At 38.4% G+C, this 14,493-nt stretch overlaps 2 protein-coding genes across 4 annotated transcripts in view; both read right to left on the bottom strand.

Annotated features, from left to right (window-relative positions):
- Positions 1 to 7,848, bottom strand: part of MRPS28 (mitochondrial ribosomal protein S28) — a 99,906-nt gene extending 92,058 nt beyond the window's left edge. For both annotated transcript variants that reach the window (XM_059901304.1, XM_059901305.1), the window contains exon 1: positions 7,592 to 7,848. In XM_059901304.1, coding sequence (XP_059757287.1) covers positions 7,592 to 7,807 — 216 coding nt within the window. In that variant the 5' untranslated portion in view covers positions 7,808 to 7,848. The remainder of the gene's footprint in view (positions 1 to 7,591) is intronic.
- A 2,491-nt stretch (positions 7,849 to 10,339) lies between these two features.
- TPD52 (tumor protein D52) overlaps positions 10,340 to 14,493 on the bottom strand; it is a 123,403-nt gene continuing 119,249 nt past the window's right edge. For both annotated transcript variants that reach the window (XM_059901303.1, XM_059901302.1), the window contains exon 6: positions 10,340 to 13,714. In XM_059901303.1, the coding sequence (XP_059757286.1) occupies positions 13,595 to 13,714 (120 nt within the window). In that variant the 3' untranslated portion in view covers positions 10,340 to 13,594. The remainder of the gene's footprint in view (positions 13,715 to 14,493) is intronic.

Below are 14,493 nucleotides of genomic sequence, written 5' to 3'. Positions count from 1 at the left end.
CAGGATCCCCACACTGGTTACTTGATCTGTAGAGTGAAGGCTATTAAGGTACAGAAGGCCAAGTAAAAGATGAATTTGTTTGGTAGGTAGTAGAACTTCCCCTACCTACCAAACAAGTAAATCAAAGGCAACACCACATTCCTAGAGGCATTGCAGCAATTAGTGCCACTATCAAGGACCTGGAAGATGCAGCGTGGTGATTCCTACCACATGCCCATTCAACTTGCCTATGAGGCCTTGCAGAAAACAGACAGGTCTTAGAAAATGACAATTTATTATCATAAACTTAATCAAGTGGTAACTCCAATTTCAGCTATTCCAGATGTCATTTCATGGCTGGAGCAAATCAAATATCCTCCAGCACCTGGTATGCAATAATTATCTAACAAATGCTTTCTTTTTCTAGACCTGCTAGTAAAGACTATATACCTCCAGGTCACATTAATTCTCTAGCTCTATGTACAATCTAGTCTACAAAGACTTCGATTGCCACTCCATTCCACTGGACAGCATGCTGCTCCATTTCGTACGCTGATTAGATCTGGAAGCAGAAAGCTGCAACTCCTCCTGACACATGGTAAGACACATATATGCCAGTGGGTGGGAAATAAGTCCCACAAAAATACTGGGCCTTAGTGAAATTCCTAGGGAGCCAATGGTCTGGGCTATGTCAAGATATCCTTTCTTACTGCTAAGAAAGAAGCTCAATGCCTAGTGGGTCTCTTTGAATTTTGTAGGCAACAAATACCTCATTTGGACATGCTTCTTCAACTCTTTTACCAAGTAACCCAAAAAGCTGCCAGTTTTGAGTGGTGCCCAGAACAATATAAGGCTCTGCAAAAGGTCTAGGCTATCAGGTAAGCTCTTCTACTACTTGAGTTTTACAACCCAGCAGATGTGGCAGTGGCAGTATATACACGTAGAATGAGACTTTGACAGACCTCCCTAGGTGAAGTGTAGTGCAGAGCTAGAGTACCTTTGAATGACAGCAGTAAAGGACTTTGAGCAGTATACTTGAATGATCATTTTGCCTGGAAAGAGAGATGGCCTAAGGTGGGGATCTATATTGATTTGTGTGAAGTGACTAATGATTTTGCTGGATGGCCAGGGATTTAGCAGGAACATGATTGGGAAATAGATAAAAAGAAGGTCTGGGAAAGAGATAGGAAGATAGAATATAGGACACAGAGTGAGACAGATAAGACACAGAGTGAGAAAATAAATGTGAATAATTTCTTCTGCAGAAAAGAATCTTAATAATCAAGGGATAAGATAATTAGTCATGTGGCGGTCAGTCCACCTCTTTCCCCAGCCACTCCTGCTCACCTCCCCAGTGGGTTCAAGAACAAAGCTGCCATGACAGCAGGGATTGCTTCCGTCTTAGGGGTAGGGGAGGTATCTCACATGTCCCAGACCACTGACCGACTAGGCATTTTACCAGGGGCAGGCCCCTGAATTTTTGTGAGATGGAGGTTATGCATGGATTCAGGAATACTGGCTTCCACTCACCCTGTGAGTAGTGATCTGGCTACAGCCACTGCTAAAAGACCAATCTGCCATGGCAGAAACCAATACTAAGCTTTCAATACAGCATCATTCCCTGGGAGGATCAGCCAGCCACCTGGTGGCAGGTTGATTACACTGGACCATTCAAAATGGAAAGGACAGTGATATATTATCACTGGAATGGACACTTATTCTGAATATGGGTTTGCCTTCCCTGCCCACAAAGCTTCTACCAAAACCACCATCCATGAACTTATAGACTCTCATATTCATTGTCATGGTATTCCAAACAGCATTGCTTCTAACCAAAGAAATCATTTTACAGCAAATTATGGGATAATGGGATAATGGGCTCATGCTTATGGAATTCACTGGTCTTACTAGTACTGGGCCTGACAGACTAGTGAAATGATCCTTTTCAAAAAAAATTAAACTTTCTATTTTGAGACCATTGTAAATTCACATGCAATTGTAAGAAACAACATATGGGGAGCTCCTGCACCCTTTACTCAGTTCTCCCAATGGTAACATCTTGTAAAACCATATAGTATAATATTACAACCAGAAAAGTGACATTGATATAATCCACAGATAGTATTCAGATTTCACCAGTTTTAGATATAATCATTTGTGTGTGTGTATTTAGTTCTATACAATATGTGAAGGTTCATGTATACACCATTGCAGTCAAGTTATAGGAAGTTCCATCACCACAAGGATCCCTTGTGTTTCCTTTTATAACTCCCCATCTCCCTTCTGCCCTATCCTAACTCTTAGCAACCACTGATCTGTTCCCTATCTCTGTAATTTTGTCACTTCAAGAATGTCACATAAATGGAATCACACAATAGGCAACCCTTTGGGACTCGCTTTTTTCGTTCAGCATAATTCCCTTGAGAGTTATTCAAGTTGCTGCCTGTATCAACCACTGGTCCCTCTTTATTGTTGAGTAGTATTCCATAGGACAGATATACCACAGTTTGTTTAACCACTGAGCAGTTGAAGGACATCTGGGCTATTTCCCGTTTTGGGCTCTTACAAATAAAGCTGCTATGAACATTTCTGTACAAGTTTTTATATGAACATAAGTTTTCATTTCTCTGGGATAAACACTGCTCCAGTGTGCACTTATCTCCTTTGGGAGGACCTGACCATCTCCACCTAGGTAGCTGGCCACAGGCCAGATGACTTGTTGAGTCACTGACTCCTGGACTGGGAGTCTATCATTCCTTGTTCGCCAGTTGCCAACAGCAGAGTGCCCAATGATTTACAAAGACAGGGAAAATACAAACTGAATCGTCATGGTTTAATTTTATTCCCAAATCCCTACAAACCAGGCTCCACTCAAATGTGATAGTTTCCTTTATTTCCTATGTTATTTAATGCCTATAGATAAAAACAAACTTAAGAGTTGTAATCACGTTAGAAAAATTAATCAAAAGAGAAAATCTTAATATAATCTTTAAAAGAAAAAACAAAGCAAAATCCAAACACATTAAAAGAAGGGAGATGTCTGAGCAAAAATAAGAGTTAAGAAAGATATACAACTAGTGAAAGCTAATGCTGACTTGAGAAGTCCTAAGAGTCTGATTGCGTATGATCAGAGCATATGACCACCCACAAAACAAAATACATACAGAATATATTCATCATTTCTTTGTAGGAAATGTACAGTATTATTTATAGGTATATTATAGCTGTTGATAAAAAAAAACCTACTTTCCCTAGAGATTTATATCTACCTCAATACACTCTTTCATTGTTTTTATATTAGCTGGTCATTTCCTCTAAACCTGCTTTGAAAATGTTAGACTCTACTGTGAAACTAGACATTTCAGAAGGTTTTATTTATTAGTTAGAGATAACTCTCCTAAAATTCTCTAATGTAAAAACCAGGGAGCATCATGGTTAAAACCAGAAATACTTTTCATCATTCCTTTACATATTAGTTTTTAAAACATTGGTGTAATTTTTTAAGTTGACAATATAAAACTAGTGAGAAAACAAAGGGTTAAATAAAGCTGTATAATACTGCTATTTTATGAATTTAGAAGACTTAAAACTTATACTAAAAATAAGAGAATTGAAACAAATCCCTCAAGTAAGCTATTTTTTGGATTTTTCCAGTATTCTGAAAGGATAAAATAGCTGATTTAAATATTCTATCTTCTGGAATATTCCAGCATTTTGAAATAAAAAGTGCCGATAAGCAATATTCATGAAAAAGTAAAAAATAACATTTAAAAATATTTACATAAAATCTGTCTAATATATTGCTAAAATGAAACTATAAAGTATAACATCAGTATTCCACATAAATAAGCTAAAACAATAAAATGTTATTCTCCATCTTAAAAAAATAAAACATTCTGTGTAGCCTCAAAAACTCTTGCAAACCATTTTTTCAATGTGCTGAAAAGTAATATGCCCCCCTCTACTGTTAAGAAACAGTAATATTCAAAAAGCAGGAAACCAATTCTTTGCTCAACTATTGCCACCCTGTGGCTATAAGGTGGACCTTTCACTATACCATAGCTCCCCATCGGCTTAACAGGTTCTACAAATCTCTATCGTCTAAGTGACCTAAAAGGGTTAAAGTTTTTAACATAGTAAAAGAAAAAAAAAGAAAAAAGGTATTTGACTTTAAAAATGTATTTAGCAAACATCTACCAGGTCCTGTATTCATAAGTATGTGTTATGTTGGTTACAAAAATGAAAAGGACTTGGTCCCATCCTAAAGAAAAATAAACAAACAAACACTTAAAGAGATACATGCATAAACCAATCTTATAGCTAATGAATCAAGGAAAAGATAATGGATAAGTGAGCATGGATAAGTAAATGGCCTTTCAGGTCATTTAAACTTGAGATTCCTTTAACTGGTAACCTCACTGAAATTTTAGGATAGGGAATTCATGATGAACTGTCCTTGATTAAATTCCTGCCTGCAGGGGAAAGTCCCTTTTAAGGATAACTTGCTTGGCTCTTACCGAATATCACTTATTTCTGAGGTGCACATATAGATACATGTCTGCACTTTGAGAGTAAGAATTAAACCAATGGGTAGGATGTCAACTTTTATTCCTATGTATATATATATTTTAATCCAATAACACGAGATTTTCTCATTTATAGTTATTCAGACATCAAACTGTGTAAATCTTATTCCAATTCATATCAACAAATATATATTAAATCCCTACTAATGTGTAAGGCATTATGCAAGGAATGAAAAGGGTAAATAAAAAACTACCCCGACCTTCAAGAATTACAATCTAGGATATGGGATAAAACAAGTTCACAAATGGCTCTAATATAACTTAAGAGTGTGTGTGTGTAAAATAAAGGTAGCATAAAACAAAGCCCCAAGACATTCAGAAGGAGTTTCACCTGGTTGGTGAAATGACAAAGGCCTAAAAGAAGAGGTGATTTTTACTATGGAATTTGCAGGCAGGGAAGCTAATTCTAGGGGAAAGAGCAAAGGTAAAGAAATAATGCTTTGTTTAGGGAACAGCAAACTGTTTACCTTCTAAAAACATTTTTTTAAGCAGAAACCATGTTACAAATTAAATCTTACATAGAACCTCAATATATATAACATTAAGTGTAGTATTTTGTTGGTATAAGTGTATTTTATGAGTTCAAATTGATAGCATTTACTTATTAAGTCAAAAAATGTGAACATGCAGTTATTTTGATAAAAATTACAAACTGGTATCGGAGGTGAGAGATAAACAACTCCAGTTCCCAATTTTTGTATTTTGTTTTGACTGCCCACTACCAAGAAAATCCACTTATAATACCCCACATGTGTCTAAGTGGTGAGGAAACAGGCACTGTCATGCACTGTAAGTGGAAGTGTGGTGCAGTCTGTATGTATCAAAACTCAAACTGTGTGTACACATTGACCTAGTATATATCCCATAAATGAGCAAAAAAATGTAAATGCTCACTGTACCATTGTCTGTATTAAGGGAAAAAAAACCCCAGAAACAACCTAGAAGCTCATTAGTGAAGGCCTGATTAAATAAATTATGCTACATCCACACCACGTAATACCAAACAAGTATTTTTTGAATGAGATATACAGTCAGACCTCTGTATTCACGGATGCGGGAGCCGCAGAGGGTTACCTGCACCGTTTACATAAGGGACTTGAGCATCCAGGGATTTTGGTATGGCAGAGGGTCCTGGCACCAAACCCCCGTGCATACCTAGGGACAGCAGTAAGTACACTACACATATATAATGATAAGGAAAAACAGTCAAAGTTATACTTAAGCGAGAATAGCAATTTTCAGCAGCAGCAATGAAAATATACTGAGTGCTTATTATCAGGTACTTGTGCTAAGTATTTAAATAATGAATTCATTTAATCTCATAATAATCCCATGACAGGGTTTCCTTTTATAAAAAAAGGAAAAGAAGATATACGGCTATCAAGTAACTTTCCAAGGAAACACAGCCAGTAAATGACAGAAGAATTAGAATTCAAACCAAGTCTGTCTGAATCCAGAGCTTACATTCTTAAACATTAATAATGTAGTTCAAAACTTGTACGTTCTTAAGTATATATGTATATATATATATATAATTAGCTTATATTCATATATGCATACATAAAATCTCTAGCAGTATGCATTTATAAAAATACACCTTCCAGCTTTGAGAAAGTGAGGAAAGGAAAAAGGGGGCTTTTATATTTCCCATAGTAAACTTCAGTGCTATTTACATGCCCCTTTTGCAATATTATTTTTATACTTTAAATTTTTTTTCAAAAATCCTGATCACACAATAAAGACGAACTTTATTCATCTTGTAATCTCAGGATACTCTTCAATTAAATAGTTCCAGAAACTTCAAAGAGTGAAGTGAAAGATTTTTCACAAAGTTGAATCTTTACATCAATACCTAACAACTACTCATATTCCTCATCATAAATGTCACAAAAGTACTGAAAACTTCCAATAAACACTAAAATAAAACTAATGTGGTATCTTCAGTTTTCTTATTACTCTGACAATTGTTTTTGCTCAGTTATTACTCTGGAGTAGCACATTTAACTCACATGCTCAAGCCTGTCCTATCCTCACTTATACAACCGTTTGCGAGCAGTCACACAAAGATCTCAATTCAAAGACTGCTCAGATTGTCCTGATGTTCAAGTGTGCACTTTCTGTTCTATTCATTCATTCACGCCTTGGGCAAACACTTACGGAGTGCCCACTAAGAGTCAAGCACTGTGCTAGATGCTGGGCAGTTTTCTATAACCCACGACACTATCCATCGGTAAACTGTTTGCTACTGGTTCCCAAAGCGATGAGTACAGAAATTGAGACAGTTTATTTTTATACAGTTTAATATTGCCAGACATCCAATTTCATGTCCGCTGACTCAAAAAATCTGACTTGTATTTACGCCTATTTCTTCCATTTTATTTATCTAGTAATTCTATCGCATTTTACAAAATTATTGCCTCGGACAGATGGATTTTTAAAAAAACGGTCATTTACAGAAAAGGAAAGTGAAGCATCGACAGGCTACATTACTTGCTCAAGTTCATAGTGACAGTAATTCTCTGATTCACCTCTCCACTGAATTAAGAAATATTTATGATGAGCCTGGTACGCCAGACACTAAGGTCCACACTGCAGCTGCTGGGTAGAAAAAGAGGAGCAGAGGGAGGGCCCTGCCTCTCTCAGTGAGTCCAACTTTACTCGGAGTCCCAAGAGTCGCCCTAGGCGCGTCACTGGCAACGCTCGCTGCTGGTTTCCCTTCCAGCACTCGCCTGAGGAAGACGCGTACAAAGGAGTGTGGACAGCGCACGCCCAGCATGTAGATGCTGTACAAAAGTACAACAAACGGAGGAAAAACACCACCACACGCTCTAAGTAGCCAGCAGATGGGACAAGCCACACCACCGCCCCCCACCTCTACTCCCTACGCCGGGCCCCGCCCCGCCTCTCGGTCCCACCCACCTTACCGGGCCCACCCCTTACGCCGGGCTCCGTCCCGGCTCCCGGCTCCACCCACAACGGCGGGCCCCGCCCGCCAACGCGTCGGTGGCTTAGCTCCCGCAACTCACTCTCATCCGCCCGAGCTCCGCCTTCCGCTGCAGTTCTGAGTGCCGCTTCAAAGAGTTCGCGAAGCCGCCTAGGCGCGGCCTAGGCTCCGTGGAATCAGAACTCTCGCTTCCGGAGCCACTTTCAGTGCCTGCGTCTCGACAGGGCCGAAAGAAGAGAAGCACTCGCAGAAAATGACTGTCGGCAGTCACGGCACGGGTCCGGCACAGCGCCGCCATGACAGCTCCACAACCTCTGACCTTTGGCTTCTCCGCGAACGTGCAGGTCACGGGGCGGAGCAATGAGAGGCCCGCCCACTTGCGGAGCACTGCGGACCGGCGGGCGTGGCCTAATCGGTGTAAGGGAGAAGTGTGGGTTGAGAGAGACTTAAGCTAAAATTGGGGGACTAAATCCTTGGTGGCTAGAAGTCCCCTACTAGCAGCGACCCGCTAAGTTCTGCATGGAAAGGGTTTTGACTCGGAGCAATTTCGCCCTCGCGGGAGCCCTTTGGGCTTCATGCTGCTGTAAATTCTGGTAAGGCGACTCTTGCTGGCCCCGCCGCCTGCGTGTGTGCCCCAGATGGCCCCAAGGCTCTCTGCTCGCCACCGCTCCTCAGGTCTTTGCTCAAATGCGAGGTTCTCCTTGACTATCTTATTTAGAATTGGAATCCCAGACAAGATGCCACGTAGTTTACTTAGTAGTAATTTTGTTTAGCGTCTGCTCTCTCGATTTGTAAACTCTGAGGGCAGGAATTTTGCTGTTGAATCCCTGACAGCGGGCACGTGGTAGGGCTCAAACATTTGTGAAATCCCGGATCTAAGTTTGTCTTTCTTCGCCTATCCTGTGGTCAACCCATCCACGTTACAAAAATATTAACTTGAGACATTTTTGGTCACCTCTTAGCTACAATCCCTTCTCCTAGGAAATTAAGGAATTTCGTAATGCCAAAACATACACCACCAGAGGCCCACCCTCACTTATGCATTTCTCCCTACCCGTCCCATGTTAATTGCCAGAATTTGCCCATCTTCTTCAAAACCGAGCCTAACTCCGTGCTTGAAGTGTTCATGAATTAAGCCGTCCACCCAACTTCTACCCAGCATTTTTATATTAATGCGCAGTTATTTATCTGGAGGGAGGTAGCAAGCACTTTTCCAGCTCATTTGCAAGTACTTGGACAGAAGGAATTTTTATGTATGACCACAGCCCCTAATTTAATAATGCTTTTGACTGAGACTTTTTTTTTTTTGGCTGCGCTGCGCAGCTTGCGGGGTCTTAGTTCCCCGAGCAGGGATTGAACCCATGCCCTCAGCAGTGAAAGCGCAGAGTCCTAACCACTGGACCACCAGGGAATTCCCAATAATGCTTTTGACTGTGGATTTTAAAACTCTGATGTTCTCATCAATTGCGTAGACAGTAGAGAGAACCCTAGAACTGCACTAACCTTAGAATGCATGACTTAGGTGCATGACTATGAATCACACACAACTTATTACTAGCCACCTGTTCGGCAGTCCTTAAATTCGGTGGAGAGCTTAAGATAAATTCTACTCCAGGTGAGTTCTCCCTGTTGGTACATAAACCGTTTCTTTCCCTTGACCATTAATGAAGTCTTGCCGAAAATATTTTTGCATTACTTTTTATGGCTTTTGCTACTTCTGTTTCCCTTCAGGAAAAAGTGTGGTAAATTGTAAAGAGTGTTGACCAGTGTTCTTAGTTCTGGTTCAACCTCCAGTACTGATAGCAGGCAAGCCAATTTAATGTTGCTGATTTGGTTTCCTCACGTAAAACCAAGTTATTAGCCTCTGTCTTAAATTTAAGGAAGTGTTTTGTAAACTTAACTAAATCAGCATCTACAGAACAAATGGGATTACTAATATCCCAGCTCTAAAATTCAGTAGATATATTATCTTCGTGTCCTACCTCAGCCAGATGATAAATTCCTTCAGTATTGTGGTAACGGATTTGGGGACAAATCCTGATGTTTTTAATGGATAAGAGTAAGTTTGCATCAACTGACTTCAAGTATGCCTAGTTCTCTGCCTTTGGTAGAGCATCAGAATCATCAAATGAGAGAGAGGGTGAAGGACTGAGTGAATCTGCACACTGTCCTTGCCTGTATCAGTGCCAATTGTAAAAACAACCCTAATGGCAGTATTTCAACATCATGGCACTTCTGATCCTGCTCTATGCCTTGAACCACACTTTCCTTCTTGATTTATTAAAAACACAAGCTTCTTTTTTCCCATATAGCTTGCAAATTGTTAGTATGCTTTTTAAAAATATTAGTAATGGCAGATGACAAGTGAATAAAAAAATAATTCAAGTTCTGGCTCCATGTCTGCTGGCTGTGATTTCATCTATAAAATGGTGACAGCACCACATCCTTGAGTGAGGAATTAAAGGAAATGGGTGTGAAATGCCCAACACCTACTAAAAGCTCAATAAATAGTGGCTATTAGTGGCTAGGTGGAGGTGACCAGAAGGTGATTTAGAAGTTCATGCCTCTCAAACATGCATGAAAACCTGGAATAAAGATAGGGCTAGTGATACACCGGAAAGATATGAGTATTACTGTAAAGACAGTCATTTCAACTACAGAGATGAATACAATCATTAAGGAGATTGTGTAGAAGATGACTAGAGATAGGCAATAACATTTAAGGAGTTGGAAGAAGAGAATACCAGAGAATAGTCAAACTGGAAAATGAGAAAAGAAATAATTCTAGAAACCAAGGGGAAAACTTCAAAACACATTGAGATGAAGCGGGTTAAAGTGAAAGTCACCAAGTAGCATTTTATTTAAGTGAAATCCTGGCAGGTGATAGGCACATGCAGGCCCTGCCCTCTCAGGGCTCACAAACTAAAAGTTCTTTTGGCTCATTTTGATTCTGGTTCATTTTTATTTCACAATCAGAAAGTGGAAATTGAAATCTATGGATTGTAGGTTTACTTAAAAGTGATAATGCTTTATTATTAACTATAAACCAATATGGCCTCTATAATTAATCCAATTACAATGGGACAGTCACAAATTAATGGCCAAACATCTCCCCATTATGGGCAAAAATCTGATTTTTCATCTGGGTCTTAAGAGCTATAAAGAAACACATGCAATCCTGATATAGGGCCTTATGCAGCCTCTCTGGCACAAATACAGCAAATAGTCACTTACAAATGTCTTTTTGTAGTCAGCATGTAGCGTTTTTGTTTGATACACTGAGTCCATACAGCTGCTCCTGGTTCTTTCTATACCCAGGATATGAAGGGTCTGGAGAGAAGTTGTATAATTAATGGATTTACCCCCTTTCCTCAGCAGATAGGTAATACAAAAGAACCCATGCCCAAATTATAGAATTTTTATTGTTTTCAAATACTATACAAAAAAAAAAAAAAAATAGACAGTAGTATCTCTTCCTTAACAGATCCAGAAGTAGTCCAAATTCAACATGTTTTTTTCTCTATTTCAATAGTTTGAGTTACTACTAGGATAATCCAATGGTTTCTACTCTCTTCCGTTGATTACTTTGGCCTCATAGGTGTAAGAATTCTTGCTTTATTTCCCACAAACTCCATAAATTAAGGAGTTCCTTTGTAAGAAGGGGATAATTTCAGGAATTATTTTCTTCTGTCACACTTCTTGAATCCTTAAATATCTGAGATTTCACTCTTGTTGCTATGTTTTTCCAGTGTCAAACACAAAACACAGTAGAATGACCGGGACCCCTCTCTGCTGTTCTTAGTAATTACTGTGTTCTAAATTGCTTAAATATCTGTGAATTCATAATATTGAATCTTCCACAAAGACTACTTGGAATAATATTTCTAAGTCGATATTTATTTTTCTAAATTTATCCTCCTCCTACTGTTTTGTTGCTTTTAAGAGGCAGAGTACTCTGCAATAGATTAAATCATTTCTAAATTAAGTGTAGGTAGATGTCTAGAAAAGTGATTCTCCAATTTCTTCTTTTACAACCATCACCAATACCCACATACACCCATCCCACCTTCCAACCCTATTTCTATCATTTCTCTCATAAAGTAAGGAGACTTGAAGATATTTCACTCAACTGAAGAAACTGCCGTCTTCTCCATTTTGCTTTGTTAAAAAGACAACAATAGGGCTGGACATCCAAGAAACAATGTGATGAAAAGAAGATGTGATAAAAACAACTGAAAGACTAATTGGTTGAAAAAATAATTTAACAGCTATGTTGAGTAACCACAATATTTCTGTAAAAAGACAAATTTCTACATGTCGACTCCTCTAGGACAATGCTTCAACAACCTTTGCCTTAAAGCCTTTTCAAGTAAATAATTTATGGTAGTCTGATACCATGAAGCAGTGATTTAAAGCAGATGGTAAAAAATGGCCTTTTTTTTAAAGCATAGATACCGGTTGATTATGTAATACAACAAGCTGTTTCTAGACCACTGGTCTCATAATAAATATTGAGACCTATACTACTGATGTACAGAATTTATTAAGCTTTTCACATGTAATAGAGCATAGTTTCAGTTGCATCTGAAGTGCTAACAAAAGCTCCAGCAATCAAGAATGGCAGCATGTTATCAATATTTTATAACAATCAACACTTGCAGCTTTTCAGATTTGGATAAGATAATTTATCCCAAAGTAAATCTAGTCATGCTTTTAAAAAATGCTTTAGGTCACTCCAAGCTTGGCAATTAACATTTGGCATAAACAATAATAAAACAATCACAACTTGATAAATAACAAATACAACATTGTAGGCCATAACCATACACAGCATAAGGAAAAGATAGTGGTGATGGGTAACTAGCCGTTAGTATTAATTGAGTACCTTGGCCTCCATGCAGATACTTCCAGAGGCTTTGGTTCATTCAGCCCTGACACTCAGTTTTCAAAGTAGGGGGCAATATCTACCGTATCATTTTGTAATTTCTAACACACTGAAAACAAGTAAGTAGAAAATGATGAGTTGATTTTTATTAATGCATTAAATCCTAAGGAGTTATCACCAACCCCTTAGTATAAAATTTTTTCAAGTTATATTAGTCATATGTGTGCTTCTTACTGTAAATGCTGCTAAATGAATTAAATGAAGACAACAATGTTTCCCCTAATGTGATTGATTTTAGCACTTTTCAGCTACCTAGATCTAAAAATCTTTCAGTCTTTTGAACTGAACGTTTGAGGACAGTGTTCATATTTCAACCTACTGATAATACAATATGCTTGATTCAGAACGTTAACTTACAATCTACTCCAAAACTAAAATTTTAATCTGGTGCAAAATAAGTAGCTATAAGTGGCACAATAACCATGACGCATAATGACCGTGACACTGAAATGGTTACTGTCACAGATGGCGATAAACAAGGATGTGAGGGCTCCACTCTCAAGTCGCCTAGGATTTTGAATTACTGTCTGTACATATTGTCACTTATAAAACTATAATAAATTGAATATTTAGTCTGGTGTCTTCAAACACCCAAGATATACGATAACTTATACCAAAACAATATTTATTCGAAAATATTTTTTGTAGCTGGTAGTTCTTCCCTTGGAGGTAAAGAACACCTTGCCAAAACTTTTAATAACCAGGATACAGAAAATTTTAAAGAACAGTCTTACCTAGGAATCAAATATACAGAGATTCAAAGAGGAAAAAAGAAAATTGTATAGAAGACAAAGATCAAACTGGTATCCCAGATCCAGAGCAATTTTGTAAAGTAGGAAAGCAATTATGATAACCCACAGCTTCTTAGATCATTCTAGTGAGGATCTCCAGGTACTATATGTGTTTTCATAACGATATTTTCTAAATAAAGGGCCTTAAATGCACATAAAAGGGTGTTTCCCAGGAATAGAGGTTAAGATATTTTTACATTGTTCAACCCACAAACTATTTGGTCAAAGGAATATGTAAAGCTCAACAAAAGCACATCTGGTGGAAATTCATGGCAATGAATGTTGACAAGATGTGCTTGGATCTCGCTTGCAGCATCTGGCAGTGAGTAGCAGAACAAAGGTAGGAATCTCACAGGCTCTCCTGTGTCTGTTCTGGAAGAGGCTCCGTGGTGGTGGAACTAGCGTTTGCAGTCGAATTCAAGACTTCTCCAAAATCACCACCAGCAGGCTTGGTTCCTCCTACTTTAGACTTTTAAAAATAAAAGTTCAAAAAGAAGAGACATTAGGAAACATAAACTTCGCTGACTCTGCATAAAGTAACTCAAATTTTACTTTGAAGAACAAATAAATCAGAAGCCTAAGAGCTCAGTGATTATTTGTACAGAATTTAGTACTGTTGTAATGTTCCATGCAGTTTCACAGAAAAACTTATGCAGTTTGCGTGCTGAAATATTCAAATTGGTAAATTCTACCTCTCCACTTTTTTCCCCTATCTGCTTATTGTTCTTCACGGGGAAAGTTGTCTGAAGAACTTTGTAAGGCCTATTATGCTAAAGTATCTACTGAACTCTCTTTATATTTGGATAACACTTTGTGAAATATTACTGAGTAAAACAAAGGAAAGAAATATATGTATGTTGCCCAGTTACAGCATAAACTTTCTAACCTTTTGCTGCTTAAAGAGTGGTACATGGACCTAGAGACTCAACATCACCGGGGAGCTTGTTAGACATTTGGAACCTCAGACTGGCCTCCCCATCTCCGTCTGCAGAATTGAAATCCAGGCTTTAACAAGATCTCCAGGTGCTTCCTATACACATTATAGTTTGTGACGCACTACTCCAAGTTATCTGGCCTGAAAATTTGTCAATAAACATTTGTTTGAATGAATATATCTGCCCCACATTTGTATACTATTGTATGCTTTTCAAAACCCTTCCACATCCTTAATGACATTGATGAATCTATGCTTCCTGCCCACCGTCACCCCCTCTCCTGCCCCCATTACATCTCATGACTGACCAACAG

This window comes from Balaenoptera ricei, chromosome 17 (genome assembly GCF_028023285.1).
Source record: "Balaenoptera ricei isolate mBalRic1 chromosome 17, mBalRic1.hap2, whole genome shotgun sequence".
In the NCBI taxonomy this organism is placed as follows: Eukaryota; Metazoa; Chordata; class Mammalia; order Artiodactyla; family Balaenopteridae; genus Balaenoptera; species Balaenoptera ricei.
Note: the sequence above shows the minus strand (reverse complement) of the source record. Positions and strands in the feature narration are given on the sequence as shown.